Here is a 19,492-nt window from a genome sequence, read left to right as displayed (position 1 = left end):
CAAAACATGTCAACGTGTCTACACCATAAGCAGGAAAGTATATTGTTATTCACTATCTTTCCATCAATGAGCATAGCTGGCAAATGCCTGTGTCATGTGTGACACTGTCAGGTACTTATGGATTTTTTTCTAACAGTACTGTGCATTCTGGCACTTGTAGTTTTTCTTTTTACATTCTAATTAAGTCTCAATGCCCATCATGCAACATTTTGCGGTTCACAATTCGAAGGCTGGCGACAAGTGTCACACAAGTCAATGGCCACGCCAAAGTGTCACAGTGGTGCATGAGAGTTCATGAGCCCACACCCAGTGCTCCACACCACCCCTTGCTCACATCTTTATGCTCCTGAACTGTGCATCATTTGATGCGGTCCTGATGCTCAACAGTTGCACGCGGCACCAAGAGCTATGTGCGTGCAAAGCCTCCAGTCCTCTCTTGATACACAGCACACGGTGCTCCCTGGAGATGAATTGAGTATGTGGCCTGGAAGCGGTATCGCCAGTACTCCTCCGATGTACATCACCCTGTGTGCCCTCCTGAAAAGAGTTACGTATGACATGGTTGACACTTACACTGTATGTGCATTGATATATGTGTATTTGTGCACTGGACTGGTTTAGGAAGTAGGGGACCCCTATATAAGAAATATGCTAGTTATACATAGGGAAGAAAATCTAGTTTGGAAAGGCCTATAACTAGACAATGAAATCAAATGGATATATATGTCTGTTTACCCACTATACATAGACTGTCACCAACTACAAAAGTGCATTTTTTCAATATTTATTATTTATGAAAAAATATTTTTTTTTCTCTTTTCTGGTTATTGTAAATATGCATTTTTTGAATACATTCCAATACATTTCATAATGAATTGATATTTTTTATGAAATTTCTCATTTAAATATAAAAAAACACACATGGTTGAGCATAAAAAAAGAGGGAAAGAGACATGATGCAGGCAAAGCGGTAGATAACACTGGGCTGCCTGCATGTCAGCTGGACTTTATAAGATGGGATGTGCATAGGTATGCTTTCCTTAGTACATGTATAAATACTCTATATGCACCCGTATGTTGGAAAAGTCTATGCACATACACTGTACAAATTGCAAACCTGTTGGCTTTGTCAAGCCTCGCTCGATTTAGCTGGTGGAGGATCATCAGTGAAGATTGATGAATTATTTACAAGAATGTTTTGGCAAATGTTGGACTGACATGGTGTCTTGATTGAGGAATAAACAGGTATATCTTGAGATGCACTGGTGATAAGCGATGAGTACCATGGATAGTTGCTATGCGAGAAGTGACAATGGTAATCCTGTCCCATAATAAGTTGTTAATGGTGACGTAACACGATGTCTATGTGACCAGGGAAGCTGCTGGCACCGTTTTTTTTTTAATGACAACAAGAGTCAGAAGGAGCTTTGGGTGGTTATGATTTAGTACATGAAGTATTAGACTTTTTGCTTTATGCTTATTCTTTATGAATCTTATATGCACTTTGAGGTTTTTTTTACATCATCACTTTTGTGAGCATTGAAGATTTTTAGTAAATTGTCTCCCTTCAGAGGACCGCCCTGATTCTCCTAGGATGCTATACTGTAAATGACAAAATGCTTCTCACGCGTCACCAAATTTGGATGACTGTACTAGATTCACAATGAACATGATCCAATCCATGCACAATGACGCGGGTTAGGAAGCCACCATAGGTCGTGCCCAATCCACCCTGGACAGAAACACCTGTGAATCTACTTAAGGCTCTGCACTAGCTCTGTTTGTGCTGTACATACCCATGCCTCCCCCTCTCTGCAGTAACACTTAGGAATCCTGGTTGCTAAGTACAGCCCACCTGCTTTAGAACACTCCTCCAAGGGTCTGGACATCCACCCTAAATCTTAGATCATTTCCATGTATAAGGCACTAGGTTGTTCCAGCTGTGGTTGTCAAACAATGGATTTCCTGTTTTAAAGACTCTGCACCTTCAACTTTTTGTGAACATCTGGTGGACTGGATACACCAGAGAAACAGTCTACGTAGCATACCATCAAAATGAAGAAATACTGTCTCCAGAGTCCATCTGTGTGGTCTAAGGTGTCCTGAAGTGAAACCTCGGTCTTCTTTAAAACAGTTAAAGACAAAATCAGCTGGTACAAACACACACTCAACCACACACACATGCTCTCCCAAACTCCTACAGCAGCAGCATCTTTAACACTCTTTTATATCTTGTTTATTGTTTGTGTTTATTCTGAAATAATTCCACTTCTTTTGGTGGGCAGCCAGATCATACAAAGATGCTGATAGTGTGCAAATCCTAATAAATTGGACATTGCAGCCTCATAAAAAGGCTTTGAAGAAGGCATTTGCGCAGTGTAATCATTAAAGTTTGTGTTTGTCTAGGCGTGGACATATTTTGGACTCAGGCAGGAAGCGAAGCAGAACTGTGGACTGTACCAGAGCAGGGGACAGTGGAGGTCTCAGCCATCGTCCTTCAGGCCCTCCTCAGTCGGCAAGACTTGACCAAGGAGGATCTCATGAAAAGTTCCCAGATTGTAGGTGGGATAATGCACCAGCAGAACCCCTATGGGGGTTATGCCACAACTCTGGTAAGTGAGCACTATGTTACTGAGATGTCTGAGACATTGCATGCTCCAACTCATGCTTTAGTGAACTAATAAATATGTGTCACTTTGCAAATACAGTCCAATACTAGTCCGAACAAGCAAGGATCTTGAATAATGTCACACCCATGAGTGTAGTTTCCACACGCATGCAAGAGCATGAATTCCATTAAACCATAGACCGGCATTGTGAATTTCAATGGAAATATTCTGGAATGTGAGTAGTCAAATATGAAACAAGTGGAAAAGTAAATTGCTTCTCTTGCATGCAAGGGTGAGTCATGCAAATCATGGAACTGGTGTGCCCTAAATTCCAACTCCTTTGGAGGCTGATCGAACATGGAGTTTGAGTGCCCCATGAAATCTTAAATTTTGCAGCTATTCGAACTAGTGTATCAGAGTTGGGGTACCATGATAATTTGTCCTGCTTCATTTTATCATCTATGCTTCCAGGCATGCCTTGCAGTGCATAATACCTCTAACCAGCGCTTAAAGCAGATTGCCCATCAGAGGGGAGAACTGGAAATAGTTTTTTTTACAGATAACAGCATCCATTAATGTGCTTCCACTGAACATAGTCAACTAAAATAATTCCAGAATGACCAAAGATGGGAGGACACATTCATTTTTGATAGGCACGGGGAGTGATTTGCTCAGAATCATAGAATGTTCAATGTCATTGACGAGACTCAAACCCAGTTCCCCGGATTTGAGATCGACCACCCTAGCCGTTAAGCCAACTCCTCTCCCAGATCACGTCGATCATATCGATTTCTGATACTTCATAAATATGGTAATTAGCAGAAAAGCTAAGCAACAAAGCTGGTATGTGGCGAGGTAAATGCCTCATCCCAAATGACATGCAGTGGTGTTGTCTGCAGTTAGACCTTAAAGACAAAATTCTTCAAAGTGGGTCAATATACTCAAAGATTTGCATTTATCAGCCCTTTACACTATTCATAGTTTTTTGGTCTCAGACCGTAGGCTGAGCTTGAGCAGTCTCGCTCCGAGATTTAATGTTTTATAAAGAGGGGCCCCTCTTCTCCATTGGCAGGATTTCTAAACGGAGGCCAGCCATTGGAGGAGAGGGGCGTCACTCCGTTTAAGCCCCGTCTTTTTCGGATTTGGGGCGTGTTTTCTGCAGTTTTTTTCTCCATGACGTCATCCGTCACTCAACAGCAAAAATCACGCCCCGAATGCGAAAATGTCGGCGCTTTTCTGACGCCATTTCTGTCTGACCGCCGCCGGAAGAAGTGGAGAAGCTGCCGAGTCCTCCGGTGAGTGCCCCCTCGTTGCTCGTGCTTGCTGTCCTGCCCCCCTCGTTGCTCGTGCTTGCTGTCCTGCCCGCCTCGTTGCTCGTGCTTGCTGTCCTGCCCCCCTTCGTTGCTTGTGCTTGATGTCCTGCCCCCTCGTTGCTCGTGCTTGCTCTCCTGCCCCCCTCGTTGCTTGTGCTTGCTCTCCTGCCCCCCTCATTGCTTGTGCTTGCTGTCCTGTCCCCTCGTTGCTTGTGCTTGCTCTCCTGCCCCTCCTCATTGCTTGTGCTTGCTGTCCTGCCCCCTCCTTGCTCGTGCTTGCTGTCCTGCCCCCTCATTGCTCGTGCTTGCTCCCCGCCCCCTCGTTGGTTGTGCTTGCTGTCCTGCCCCCCCTCGTTGCTTGTGCTTGCTTTCCTGCCCCCTCATTGTTTGTGCTTGCTGTCCTGCCCCCTCGTTGCTTGTGCTTGCTGTCCTGCCCCCTCGTTGCTTCTGCTTGCTCCCCTGCCCCCTCGTTGCTGGTACTTGCTGTCCTACCCCCTCAATTGCTTGTGCTTGCTCCCCTGCCCCCTCGTTGCTTGTGCTTGCCCCCCCTCTTTGGTTGTGCTTGCTGTCATGCCCCCCTCGTTGGTTGTGCTTGCTGTCCTGCCCCCCTCGTTGGTTGTGTTTGCTGTCCTGCCCCCCCCCTCATTGGTTGTGCTTGCTCTCCTGCCCCCCCTCATTGGTTGTGCTTGCTGTCCTGCCCCCCGTTGCTTATGCTTGCTCTCCTGCCCCCTCGTTGATTGTGTTTGCTCTCCTTCCCCTCGTTGCTTGTGCTTGCTGTCCTGCCCCCTCGTTGCTTGTGCTTGCTGTCCTGCCCCCTCGATCGTTGTGCTTGCTGTCCTGCCCCCTCGTTGCTTGTGCTTGCTGTCCTGCACCCTTGTTGTTTGTGCTTGCTGTCCTGCCGCCCCTTGTTGCTTGTGCTTGCTGTCCTGCCCCCCTCCTTGGTTGTGCTTGCTGTCCTGCCCCCCCCTTGTTGGTTGTGCTTGCTGTCCTGCCCTCCCTCGCTGGTTGTGGTTGCTCTCCTGCTCCCTCGATGCTTGTGCTTGCTGTCCTGCCCCCTTGTTGCTTGTGCTTGCTGTCCTGCCCCCTCGTTGCTTGTGCTTGCTGTCCTGCCCACTCGTTGCTTGTGCTTGCTGTCCTGCCATCTCTATCATTGTGCTTGCTCTCCTGCCCTGCTATTGGCATTGTAAATGACAATGCCATTTATTTATGTTTTAAAAACAAAAACATAAATAAAAATAATGTCATGAGCAATGCCAATAGCTCTAACATTAAGAATGCCGAGACCATTGCATTGTAAGAGAGAGAGAGAGAGAGAGAGAGAGAGAGGGAGAGAGAGTGGAGAGGGAGAGGGCTGGAGAGAGAGAGAGAGAGAGAGAGAGAGAGAGAGAGAGAGAGAGAGAGAGAGAGAGAGTGGAGAGGGAGAGGGCTGGAGAGAGAGAGAGAGAGAGAGAGAGAGAGAGAGAGAGGGAGAGGGCTGGAGAGAGAGAGAGAGAGAGAGAGAGAGAGAGAGAGAGAGAGTGGAGAGGGAGAGGGCTGGAGAGAGAGAGAGAGAGAGAGCGAGTGGAGAGGGATAGGGCTGGAGAGATAGAGAGAGAGAGAGAGAGAGAGAGAGAGTGGAGAGGGCTGGAGAGAGAGAGAGAGAGAGTGAGTGGAGAGGGAGAGGGCTGGAGAGAGAGAGAGAGAGAGAGTGAGTGGAGAGGGAGAGGGCTGGAGAGAGAGAGAGAGAGAGAGTGGAGAGGGAGAGGGCTGGAGAGAGAGAGAGAGAGAGAGAGAGAGAGAGTGGAGAGAGAGTGGAGAGGGAGAGGGCTGGAGAGAGAGAGAGAGAGAGAGAGAGAGAGAGAGAGAGAGAGAGGAGAGGGAGAGGGCTGGAGGAGAGAGAGAGAGAGAGAGAGAGAGGAGAGAGAGGAGAGGAGAGGGCTGGAGAGAGAGAGAGAGAGAGAGAGAGAGAGAGAGAGAGAGAGAGAGAGAGAGAGAGAGTGGAGAGGAGAGGGAGAGTGCTGGCGAGAGAGAGAGAGAGAGAGAGAGAGAGTGGAGAGGGAGAGGGCTGGAGAGAGAGAGAGAGAGAGAGAGTGAGTGGAGAGGGAGAGGCTGGAGAGAGAGAGAGAGAGAGAGAGTGAGTGGAGAGGGAGAGGGCTGGAGAGAGAGAGAGAGAGAGAGAGAGTGGAGAGGGAGAGGGCTGGAGAGAGAGAGAGAGAGAGAGAGAGAGAGAGAGAGAGAGGAGAGGGAGAGGGTGGAGAGAGAGAGAGAGAGAGAGAGAGAGAGAGAGAGAGAGAGAGAGAGAGAGAGAGTGTGGAGAGGGAGAGTGCTGGCGGAGAGAGAGAGAGTGGAGAGGGAGAGTGCTGGAGAGAGAGAGAGAGAGAGAGAGAGAGAGAGAGAGAGAGAGAGAGAGAGAGAGAGAGAGAGGAGGCTGGAGAGAGAGAGAGAGAGAGAGAGAGAGTGAGAGGGAGAGGGCTGGAGAGAGAGAGAGAGAGAGAGGAGAGAGGCGAGAGAGAGAGAGAGAGCGAGAGAGAGAGAGAGAGAGAGCGAGTGGAGAGGGATAGGGCTGGAGAGATAGAGAGAGAGAGAGAGAGAGAGAGAGAGAGAGAGTGGAGAGGGAGAGGGCTGGAGAGAGAGAGAGAGAGAGAGAGAGAGAGAGAGTGAGTGGAGAGGGGGAGGGCTGGAGAGAGAGAGAGAGAGAGAGAGAGAGAGAGAGAGAGAGAGAGAGAGAGAGAGCGCTTGTGGTCAGCCCCCTTCTGACATCGGTTTTCTGGTGCTTTCTTGGTTTGTGATTCCTTGGAAGGGGTGTCCATCAAGTCATGGTCGTGGCATTTTGAGGATAATCTTTCTTAAAGCATGAAAAATACTAGCACTTTGGCAAGAGTATCCACTAAGCAGAATTCTGCTTTGTGTGGCTTCTACGTTCACCTTGTAAACTTTATCAACTGAACCCTGTTCTTGGCACTCTTCTCAGAGGGTACAGCTTAACTCTGTTACTGGTGTTTTTTCAGGAAAGAGGACATAATTCTACCTTCCATATTCTTGTAGTCTCATCAGTTAATTCATTATGGTATTTTTTTCTAGAACAGCTGAGGGCAACACACACACACACACACGCCCACACACGCACACACACACACACACACACACCCACACACATGTGCCTTTATTGAAATTCCCCTAAGAAGAAGCTAGAGATATTGGCTTTGCCACTTTCTTTTCTTTTTACGTCTTTAACATTTGACCAAGTGTACATTTTTGTCCACCTTAGGACACAATGGAGGCCCTCAAAGCCCTTTCAAAGTTTGCTGCCAGAACTTCCAGTGTGTGCAGTGGCATCAATGTGACCCTGACCTCCCACCAAGGGTTCCAGCATGTCTTTACTGTGAATAACTCATCCCGACTCCTGCTACAGCAAGTGACGCTCCCCAGTGTGCCTGGGAAGTATGAAGTAGCCGTGGAAGGTGAAGGCTGTGTGTATGTGCAGGTGAGTAGACTGGTTAATAGAAGACAAACAGCAATTGATAGGAGATTTTAAGGCTGCTTCTGTTGCTTAAACAAGGTTTATTTGTTATAACAGGAGGTTAGAAATGTAAAAGCAAAAAAAAAAACAAATGTTGAGTGATGGAATGAAGGATTTCATTTCAACTATACTTTGGTTTAGTGAGACATCCAGTGCACCTGCCAAAACACATGTATATGTGTAGGGTTAATATAACAGAAATATAACTAGTTGTATGACACTACATTGATGTCAGGAACATTGACCTACAAACATAGTTCATTCACTATATTGTTATGTTAAGCATATCTTTACTATTTGTACCTCCAGGTCTACTTACTTAGACCTTGAGGGCCCGATTCACAGAACTAACTTAAGACAAAATCCTAAACTTACTACTTTTGGTATTCACAGAAGTTAGGATTTTGTCTTAAGTTTGTCTTAAGACAGATTTAATACAGTCTTAAGACAAAATCCTAACTTAAGTCTGTCTTAAGACAAACTTAAGACAAAATCCTAACTTCTGTGAATACCAAAAGTAGTAAGTTTAGGATTTTGTCTTAAGTTAGTTCTGTGAATCGGGCCCACAATGTGATGTAGTGGTGACATCAATGCTGGATTTGAGGGTATACCACATAGACATCAAGATGCCCAGAGAGAGACTTAAGATATGGATCAGTTTCATAGACATTCATTCATGATGATTCCTATTGTGTAGAGACTTGGTGTTCCTCAAATTGTCCGTTCACTAGTTGGCAGATGTTCTAGAACCTGGGAGCATCCCCAACCAAACAACATATGGCTGTATATATCATTATGTCAATCCCCTTATCCCAGATAGTCAGAATCTCTAGATAATAGAGTGTGTGCATAAAGCTCCTTATGCCACTGTGAATGCCACAAAGCACGGATGGTCTCGGAAAAGAAGCCTTTAGGCCTTTATGCTTGCATGGGTGACTGTGAGAGAGGAGTGCAACACAGTCTGTGCCATCAAAAACTCCTGCTTAGCAAAGCTTTTGGTTTTGAACCATGCTACTAAAGAATCACATAATTTGATTGTGGTTTCTCAGGAAGTCTCTATTGTGGTGGAGAAGAAGGGAAAGGACGTGATCACATATATTGATGAGGACTTAAGAGAGCAGTGAAGTAGCAGTGGAGCCAAATTAGGTTTAATATAGTTTTATGTAAACACTGATGAAATCATAATTTGTAAAAACTAAAATTAAGCAATAAAACATTCCATATTTAAAAAGATCTTGAAGACTGGGGAAAAATCCTTCATACGCAAATAGAACATAAACCAGATTAGGAAAGAGAAGGTGAATGAAAATTATCAAAAGGTAGAGAGTGATGGGCAGTCTGCCGCGTGTCATAAGTGCATCCATTACCAGTCCACCCTCGACACACTAGCCACATGCTAATCCTACAGGTCATCTAGTTAAAGCAGTTTAAGGCTGACATAACTTGGTGCCATCAGGCAATAGAGTAGATGCCTTTATGTGTTGTTGCAATTCCTTAGTAAGGGTTTCTTGCTCTTATTTCTATTTCTATTTTGCAATCTTTCCTACTCCTCTATTTTGGGCTACTGACTGACTTTCTCTTCATACCTTTTATCTATTTTCATCTTCTTTATTTTTCCGTCTCTATTCCTACAGTAAATAACATTTAGACTCTCAAGATTTGCATTTTGGAATTCATCCAGTCATTTTAGTCGTTACATATACATTCTGTGAACTCAGTTGGTCCTCCTCAAACTTAATGGAATGTACTGATCACAAAACTTTCTACAATACATGAAACCTTTTTACAGGGTCATTTTTAATTTGGAAGGAGATTAGCCACTTGATTGGGGTATCATGCCTCAAATTGCACTGTTGTAAAATTGTGTGAAGGTCAACATATGAAACACGTAGGTCTGGTGCACTAACAGTGTGTGACATGCACTAATCAGACCCTCCAGTTTATCGCGATTTCGCGATTCACGAAAAAATCGCGAAATCGGCAGATTACCGCGATGGCCGCGATAATAGCCATATTGGCCGCGATATTTTCAAAAAAGTGTCTCTACCGGGAGACAGCAAAACAAACAATGCCTTTCATTGGCTGTGCGCCGCCCATTTCATTGGCTGTGCAAAACAACTCGTGTGTGTCAGCAGCTTCCCTGGACCAGTCAGAATGGCTGAGACAGAAAGCACTGAACGAGCCTCCGGTCCCGCCGCCTCGCTGGCATTCTCAGCTACTGTTTGCATTGTGGGGGGGAGGCGGTTGGCACCCTCGCTCTATTGTGGCAATGTTTTGGTAAGACGTGAACAAAGCCACCGTAATCTCAAAGTCAAATTCTGCTCGGCCAAAGCCTTGAAGGCAGCAAGGAGGGGCGAGACGGACAGGGACGGGTGCATAAAGGAGCATAAACCACAATCATGACACGAAAGCATTTGCATAATGAAGCACTGGGGCGCGGAAATAGTTCTGCAACCAAACAAAATCAGATTTGATGCCCAGAGCTCTCCCCACTTGTTAATGGAGCCTTACAACTACCTTTTTGAAGCGGGATGCATATAATTTGATTAATTATTCTGTGTTGCAGCCCAATTGAATCCTCACTTGTGGCCTTTTAGATCGGATATACAATGTGACTAATTGTTAATCTGACTAAATGGTATTTATTCGGTCTGCCTTGGAAAGAGGAAAAGACGAGTCTGCTGTTCTGTGAATCGAACCTGTAACCTTCAGTTTGAAAACTGTTATCTCGCCTAGTGGCTCAACCTTCTGAGCTATTTTAACAGCGAATCTTGTGAAATTAATATTAGAGGCCAGGATATACGAGCGCCTGACAAACAGGCTTAAGCTATAGGTATGCATGTAAGTGTAGTGAAAGAGATGAGCTGGCCTGACCAATCTAGTGGCTCACTTGTCTTTGCACGGGCGATTTTCACCGCTGGCATCAAACAGTGCCAGAGATCTCCCTACACCCTGCAGACCGACAACAAGGCAACACCAATGGCTCAGAGGGTGAATTCCTGGCAAAGCCTGGGCACGTCATGGACTAAGAGTATCATGCCTCTTGTCCCCCTATCTCTCTTTCTCTCTGGTACTCCCACCCAGCTGTCTGGCTCTCTCGTGCTCTATTCACGCCTCTCTCACGCCTCTCTCATATGGTTAACTTCAGGTCTTAAAGCCCAGTTTCTATCATGTCACTTTTCAAAGTTTCCCTCCCTCAAACCCACCCTCTCCTCCTATTCTTCTGCATATAAAAACCTCCATCTTTATGCGTCTATGGCCTGTTCTACCCTTCTTTCTCTCTTTCTCACACACTCTTTCTGCTCCTCTCGAGTTCAATAACCCCTTCCTACACAAATTACCTATCCCTCTCTACCTTCCTGGCTATTCTTTGCAACTCACACCATTGTCTATTCACCATGTCACATAATTCCACTACATAAATACACTACACAACACACAACTCCACATCTTACAATTCCAATACAACCCACACATAATTCCTCTCCACGCTCATCCACTACACTCCAAAACAAAACACATGTATCTTTTATAACGCCAATAGCTCTAACTCTCACAAATGAGAGACCGATTATATTGCAAATCCTTGCTTAGGTAGCTCTCACGTAAGGCTTGGCGACAGCTGGGGTTTCAAGCCAGACCTAAAACGTTGTAAATACAGGTTTGGGGTCATTTAGAAACTGCAGAACGTCGTGTCGAATTCGGGCCGCATTCTTTTTATCCTTTCCAGGCCGAGCCCCCTGGTTACGACCTGTGAAGCGCCTCGTTGTGGGTGTCGTGAGTTGCACGGGGGGGCCCGTCCGCAGTCTAGACTCGCAGCGGGGCTTCTAAGCCCTGGCACGGCCCTCCCTAGGAACAGGACTCATTTCCGCATCATTTGTACTCTGCGCCTGCCCCTCGGATTCCAGGCAGGAGCCATGACTTCAAAGGCAGGAGAGCTTTGGGGGCAGAAACCAGACATGCAGGGGGTCAGGTGTGGGTGAGTGCCTGTCACTCAATCCCTGCAATGCATCCGCGCTGGGGCGGCCCGGATGGAGAAAGGGATGTTCTCCCCGATTCTGGGTACAAGGATGGAGGAGGCCTGTTCTCTTGTTTTGTCTTTATTTCACTTCTTAGGAGGGCACAGGTCCTAAAAAACAGAAGTGGGGGGGTCTACCCAAGTTAGGCAGCATAGCGCGTGACATCACATTGAGTGACATCATTGAGCGCGACACGGCACGTCGCATCACAGGAAGTGTCATCAAGACCCATGATCTCACAGGAATAGACATCACAAAATGTGACACAAAATTTTAGACCTCACACTTCTGTTTAATCCAACTGGCAGATGAAGAATTGCAATTCCAAGGGATAACAGCCTTAACCTGTGGGCTGCTTCCTCTATTCCATATTCCAGATTGCCTAATCAAAGTGGAATACTCTGCTAAAACAGTTTCCATTGATTTAAGGCTGAAAATGAATGCTTATGAGTAAAATAAAGTGCCGCTAAAATGCCGCTAAATTTCAATATTTGTGCCGCTAAATTTCCATATTTGTGCCGCTAAATTTGCAAATCCATGCCGCTATATCCTGGGGGGTCTGACTAATGAGATGACTGCTTTTACATATAAAATGTCCATCTGGGTTTGCCATATTAGTAATAGCAGGTTGAGCCAAGGAGAAAGTCTGAGTCCTTTGACCCAGTATGAAAGAAGAGTTTTCCATGATGTCCTTTGCCAGGGTCAAATTTCCTATTAGAGTTGTGGAGACGAGTGTTGTTTACTTCACCCTGCCTGCTCTGGTGCCTTGCTTGCCTTATGGAGCCCAAAACCCACCCAAGACACTCACAATCTGGTATGAAGGGAGTCCTGAGAGATAGATGAGTCCCATACCCCAGCACAAGTACCACATAAAAGCTAAATGTTTCCTTAGCCAAGTGTCTGACTGTATGCAGGGGGAATAAGAGAGACATTGATACCCACGTGCTAAATATGGTTCCGACTTGGTCATAAGGCATCAACCTGAAGAAACCCCAATGAAAGATTTCACTTTAGTGATAATTTAGACAATTCCAACTCTGCAAACATCTTTTTTGTGTCTACGATATTATTAAATGCAAGCTTCCATTGCCACAGAACTTGGACCAGGGTGAAGCAGCAGCACCAAATCAGGAAAGATCCAACCTTAATCAGCACTTTGCCCAAATTACAGCCTTTTCATCTTTCTAAAACCTTTCCACTGCATGCTCTCACAGCTCAAGTTGAAGCCTTCCTACATGGTTTGGTTTTAACCAGTGATGCCACCCACCAGTGGGGAGAAGCTCTGATACTTTTGCAAAAGACAGACTGCCAACTCATCCAATAAGCCTGCATCTAAATGACCTTCCCTCCCCCTGATCTTTTGTTTGTTGTTCAAATCTCTTTGCCATGGTGATCCAAAAAGTGCTTCTTATCAAGCTCTGTTTCAATGATAAAAAGAGAGTCAGGAGGATTGTCTAATGGGCAGGTTAATTGTTCACTGCGGCAATGATTCAACCCTATTCATCCCCATGCACCAGTGGGTCAGTTTAACCTCCACCCTGTTCCCACAAATAAGTCTGAAAAACAGAATAACCCTATACATTTCCACCATTTCCAAAGGATAACATTGACGTAAATAAGATTCCATGTTAAAGACTGGTCCCGATGACTAGCAATGAAGGAAATTTTTCAAAAGTTATCATTTATTTTCCTATACTTTTTAGGTAATTAGCAAATGCATTGTTAACATTTCTGAACTTGTTTTGCATCATACTTTTTTTTCTTTTATCAATGTTGCCTTATGGATATAATGATATCTTCAAACCCTCAGCATCTCCTTCCAAATAAATCTAAAGCTCATAAATTGCTGTCTTAGTATGATGCAAGGCTACTTCATCGAGATTTTTAGTTTGTCTATGTGAGGTACACCTGGCAGCAGTGCTGTGGAGAATTTTCCATAACAGGTATAAAGATCACCACTCCATCTCCTAGTATCTTCAGTGGCATCTTTGGGATAAGATGTAATATGACAAACATTGCTGATATTGCAGGAAGTGGTATTGGTTCCCACTGTCCCTCCCATTGCAATCTGATGTGGACAATCCTGTGGCAGTGGCTGCAGATAAAGGGAGAAATGTCATACACATTCCTCCTGTGAAAAGTTCTAAGATAGCACAACCCTGGCCCTGGAGAGGAGAGCAGGGGGCTGGGTTCAGAGGCACAGCACAGGATTTGGTGGTTGTTAAAACAGGAAGCAAATGGGCGGAGTAGGCGGGGTAATATCCTGAGAAGAGGATGACATACCAGGGCCATGTTTGTGTACCCTCACGCTGGAAAACTGTGGCAAAGGAGTTGGCTCAGGACGTGGTGCTAAACAGAGTGCACAAGACCACTAGGCTGGCATGGCCGGCAGTTGACGGGCACTTGGAGTGAGAGCCTGACAGCACCTGTGCAGCACTTACAAACATGTCAATGTCTGTCCAATTGGAGTGGGTCATTATGTTGGGATCTACTTCACCAGCTAAAAACAGGGGCATCTAACGATAAACTATCACAGATATTCTAAGTAAGTGTGACAAGCACTGATGTGGCAGGTTAAATAGTAGTAAAGGAGGAAGAATCATTGATCCGTGCATGAAAATGACCCAAGACTCACAGTTAGCTTTTCCCAACAAAGAATGCATTTTTAAGGTGGGCGCTTTAGACTCTGACAAATGTGTCTCTAAAGAGGGTTAATGGAAGAAAGATGTTCCCTAGTATTAGTAAATTGCAAGGCCGCTACATAGAAATGAAGGAACATAACATTGTTTTTTTTAATCAAACTCACAATTACTAGTGATAACCTTTAAAATAGGCTCAATTTGAGGTTTCAAAATAGGATCCAATAGGTGGTACAAAAAAGTTCCAAAAAAGGACCCAATTCGAGATCCTGATTGAGCACCAGCTCAAGGACCAGCAAGAAAACAGAGAGAGGATCAATATAGTGTTAGCAGAGGACCGACTGTATTATTGCATGAGGAGTCTGACAGAGGGTAGAGGATAGAAGTTCAGCAAAGTGACCAGATAAAGGATCAGAGACAGGAACTGTTAGTGGGTTAGATGATGAAATTAAGGATTTTATATTGAATACAATCGGAAATCTGATATATGCTCAGCCAGAACAGTTAGCAGATCAGATACTTGGACCAATCGGGTATCTGCCTGAAGATCAGTGTGATGATCAGACACAACACATCACTGAGAATCAGCAAGGTGACTGGATACTGGTTCCAGAAGAACTTAAGATTTTCAGTCAGGTGGAGATTCAGATGACGGCTCTCGCAATTTCATTTGAAGGTCAATTTTAGTAGAATGAATGTCATTCTGGGCAATGGGAGGACTGTGATAAATCCTCAAAATTAACTGAGTAAGAAGATATATTAAGATGTGTTTGTGATTAATACACTTTCATAACATTCCTGAGCTAAGCTATTTGCAAATAAGATTATTAATATTTTAATATTATTTCTTAAGATTCTGTCAAACTTAAAATAGATTGATTGTCATAATTTCAAATAATATTGTCCTTGCCTACTGTAACACCTATTTATGTAACTACTGACAGAATGTACTTGTATTAGGAAATAATTGCATCCTTGATTCTTGTGCTGTTTATAATATGTACCTTTATAGGCATTAGACATGTAGATAAAGTTATTAAGGCTTTGTACATGTTTCAATAAAAACATCTGCAATGCAATAGATTCCTTTTACCTCTTGATTTGGGGAATCATAAAAAGGAAATCTGCAAAGACAAATAAATGTGAACAATTTACTTGGAAGTCTAGTTCAGTAAAAGTATTCTGCAATTGGTCTCTTGATTACAGACAACTCTGAGGTACCATGTTCCTCCACCGAAGACAAGTCCCTCATTTGACCTCTCTGTGGAGTTTGGGCCAAATGACTTCAGCAACACCACCTTCACCATCAACATTCAAGTCAGGTGAGGGCGTGGACACCAAGTTCTCTTTGTGAAATGAGAAGTGAGGAATTACTTTCTCTATGTCAATCAATCAATCAATCATTTGTAAAGTGCACTTCATACCCGCGAGGGTCTCAAGATGCTGGGGGGGGGGGTGGGGGGGTGGGTGGGGGGTTGCTACTGATCGAACCACCAGGTCTTGAGTATCCTCCTAAAGGTCAGCAGGTCTTGGGTCTGTCATAGGCTGTGCTTTCCATCTCTTTGAAACCCAGATGTCAAAAGGTAATGACGTTTCCATAGTGCTCTGTGCATTAAGCGATTCATATGCAAGTCTTCTGTCTTCTTCTGTGTTGACAGCGATTTAAGGGGTACAGACATTCTTTATTCATTTCTTCTACCCTACAAAATAGTGGAAGGCATCCCAGATAGAATAATACACTTCTGCCGCTCCTTGGGGATGAGTGATCTTCTGGATTCCCCCCGATTTCAAACCATGCTGTCTTTGGGCTTAGAAAAGATAGTCACACACCTCCTTTCATGCCCCTCTCGGTAATGCGTAGCACCACTATACTTTACTACTCAATGCTGGGGGACTACCCAGGCAAAAACACCTCTATTTCTAAACACCTGTGTCTAGTCTTTAGGGTTGCTGGACAATTCTCCCTCTACAACCCACTCTGCTTAATTCTGTGGGAATAAAAACAGTACCCCACAATTTAGACATCGCAAGAATTACATCACTCACTTCTCCAACTGTTTACTCGATCAGAGCTAGTGTCCCCCCATGTTATGGCACCTCCCCAGACATCAATTTAGCAGAGTAATACAATTCAAAAGTAATGGTTCCCACTCAATAACTGAGATGTAGATCAATGAAAGTTAAAGAGTTGCATTACAAAATTTAAAAATAGGCGATGCAGAGTAAATGCCATGAAGGTTCTTAGAGGCAATGTTACACAGACCATGTACAAATCTGAAACTATTTAAGTCCCAAATGAGCAGCAAAATCAGAGGGAAATTGTGGAGCATCCTTAGCAGCATCAATCAAGGAAAGCTCAACAAACTCCTACCTCAACCCTAAAATCAAGGAGAATTTATACAGAATTCTTGCAGTCATGCATAGAAAATTAACAGCTTTGCACATTCATCATGGTGAGAGCAAATGTATCCGTTCTGTAGCAAATCAGAACACAAGAAAAGTAAACGTCATCACTTCAACACATAAGAACCATCCCAATTTCTTCAATAATTATTCTGCTCCCTCTATGCTAATGTCATCTGGAGATGGTCGAACAAATATGAAACATTTCTTAATAAGACTTCCTTCGAATGAATAAACCCAGTGAAGGAACGGAAGACACAGATACAGGTTACAATTTTACCTTCACACAATGGAAGATTCACCACAAGAAGGGCAATAAACTATCATGACATCAGCTAGACTATGTTCTGCAACCTTGTGGGGAAAGGATGTGCACAGGGGGAAAGAGCGAGTGAGTGACAGAGATGGCTTCCATCTCGTTCGAAAATTGAGGGGCATATGAGCAAGAACCTCGTTAAAATGATCGCCGTGTTTGCGGACGGAAACTGCTGCTAAAACGGCGTTAATGGGCTTGCTAATATGTGTTATAGAATTCCAATAGAAGTCCAGGTTAGATGTCCTGCACATCTAACCTGGGCTTCTATTGGAATGCTATAACGCATATTAGCAAGCCCATCATCGCCATTTTAGCGGCAGTTTCCTGCCGCTAAAACTGCAATAATTTTAACGAGGTGCTTGCTAATATGCCCCTGAGTCTTACTCAGAAATGTGGCCTAACTAAAACACGTTAATAATTTCACTTCTATACATCATAAGAAACTCTTTTCAAATGAAATCATGTTAATTCACGTAGAATCATGTATCAAAATGCATAGTACAAGTTGTTGTTGATCCTCAGAAATATAAACCTGCAAAACCTTTCCACATTGGAACACCCCCTGCGGGAGGAGGCCCCTTCGCATACGCTACTTGCCCTACTTTGTGTGAGACTTACTGGGCCATCCTCTATCTCTGAATTGTTGGGAGACCAATCATGTATGGCCACTTCCACATGAGCCACCTTTCGACACAGTAAAGTTTCTGCTCTTTCTCCTCTCATACCACAGCAGCCAAGGATTTGAAAAGATGTGCTTGAACCCATTTCCTATTGTTCTCTTCCAGATACACTGGTCCTCGTAACTCCACCAACATGGCCATGATCGAGGTGGGACTACCATCCGGGTTCAGCCCCATTGTAGATTCCTTGAATCAGGTGAGATGTGAAGCTCTATTTCAGCTGTGGGTGTGTGTTCCTTCCTGCTAGTCATTGTTCCTTAAGTTTTTAAATCCCCTTAGCCCCCACTGCTACTTATCTCCTGGTGTAAGTATAATAACCAGGCAGCCTGGCATTGTCAAAGCAGGTACAGTCAGTGAGGCTGTGATTGTAAATCAAGCCCGAGTCACAGACACTGTCTTTACAGACTCGGATAGAGTTCAATATTCTCAAAGTCTAGAATCAGATATGGAGAATGATGTAATCACTTTTTAATCAGAGACAATGGCTCTACAAATAAAATAAATGTAGGCTCCTGGGCACCAAGCTCTGGAACACTCTGCTGGATCATTTGACATTTTGCTATTCGCCACTTTCTTTTCGTAGACAACGTAAGATGTGGCTGTTCTGAATCCATAGGAGCTGGGAGAATCTCTTTTGCTAAAAGTGCCAGGAAACCCCGTGTGGGTAAATGTTAGCGCTTTATAAGTATTTTAACATAACATACATCAGTGGATGTGGAAGCTGGTGACTGATGAGTAGTAAGCATTGAAGCTCTACCCAGCTCCCTGCCAGCATTCCATTGAGCTGATAACTCCTTTGCTCATGGACAAGCAAGATGTAAAACAGAAAATAAAGGAATAGTTAGGAGCAGTAACACATAAACGGAAGAAGAAGATTAATAACAAAAACTAGATCTGGGTGCTGTTAAATTTGGGTGAGTGTTGGCACCACACCTCTACCTGCTAAATGATCGCAGCAGCGGTCGATCGAGCAAGAGTCCAGGATACTCAGACCACCAGAAGGAATGCTAAACTTGACCAAATGTGAGAGGTGAATTATAATGTTTAGCACTCTTCTGTGGGTAAGTAAAACTACATGTTGCCAGTGACTGGACTATTCATTCTGCAATGTGATCCGGAGAAAGAGCCAGGAGCAGGTCCTCCAAAGACATGAACCAGAAGGTTGAGGCCCCCCCGACAAAAATATTTTACATCAACTTAACGAAATCATGAACAAAACAATTCACCTGATGTCACAATTACAACAATTAACATTTGTGTGTGGTCAGAAAAAGGAGAATCATTCATTTATCGTTGAATTTCCAAACAAAATATTTTAATCAAATTTAACTCAAAACAACCATTTGGAAGAGTCATGGCAGGTCTTCTCTGGACAATCTGTAAGTCACAGCCTGCAAGACAAAATTCAGGATAAGGTGTGTCATGCGCTCCTCAAAGAGAGTGAAAGGAAGAGAGAGAGAAAGACAGAGGGAGGGAAAGAGGAAGAGAGAAAGAGAGAGAGAGAGAGGGAGAGAGAGAGAGAAAGAAAGATAGACAAAGAGAGAAAGAGAGAGAGAGGGGGAGAGAGAGTGAGAAAGAGAGAGAGAGAAAAGAGAGTGAGAGAGAGAGAAAGAGAGAGAGAGAGAGAGATTGTACAAGGAGCGCAAGGCCACTAGGGCTCTTGGCTCATACATGCCAACTGTTGTGTGTGTATCCCTATTGGTGACCATAAGCCTAAGGCCTAGCCTCAATTGCAGCGCGAAAGCCACATCACATTTCCAGAATGCAAGCAGTAGTCAGACTAACATTAGGGATGAAAGCTCCTTTGCCTCAATACATAAGGCCGAAGGACATCTGCACCTCTGACCTTGGTCTTGCATGCGGCTGGCACCCCTGAGAGAGATACAATAGCAAATGATGACGACTCCCACACTACGCACAGTGCTAATGAAAGACCAACGTATCCACACCCCACACACAGAAGTCCTTGCTCGAGGTACTCTTGCATGGAATGCCCTTGACACTTACGTACACA

The 19,492-nt window shown here is 44.4% G+C and overlaps 1 protein-coding gene across 1 annotated transcript in view; it reads left to right on the top strand.

Annotated features, from left to right (window-relative positions):
* LOC147706522 (alpha-2-macroglobulin-like protein 1) overlaps window positions 1-19,492 on the top strand; it is a 290,022-nt gene that overhangs the window by 231,417 nt on the left and 39,113 nt on the right. Inside the window, exons 29-32 of the mRNA XM_086932987.1 lie at window positions 2,407-2,612; window positions 7,170-7,385; window positions 15,286-15,401; window positions 17,584-17,674. Of these exons, the coding sequence (XP_086789113.1) occupies window positions 2,407-2,612; window positions 7,170-7,385; window positions 15,286-15,401; window positions 17,584-17,674 (629 nt within the window). The remainder of the gene's footprint in view (window positions 1-2,406; window positions 2,613-7,169; window positions 7,386-15,285; window positions 15,402-17,583; window positions 17,675-19,492) is intronic.

This window comes from Lissotriton vulgaris, chromosome 7 (assembly GCF_964263255.1).
Source record: "Lissotriton vulgaris chromosome 7, aLisVul1.2, whole genome shotgun sequence".
Taxonomy (NCBI): Eukaryota; Metazoa; Chordata; class Amphibia; order Caudata; family Salamandridae; genus Lissotriton; species Lissotriton vulgaris.
Note: the sequence above shows the minus strand (reverse complement) of the source record. Positions and strands in the feature narration are given on the sequence as shown.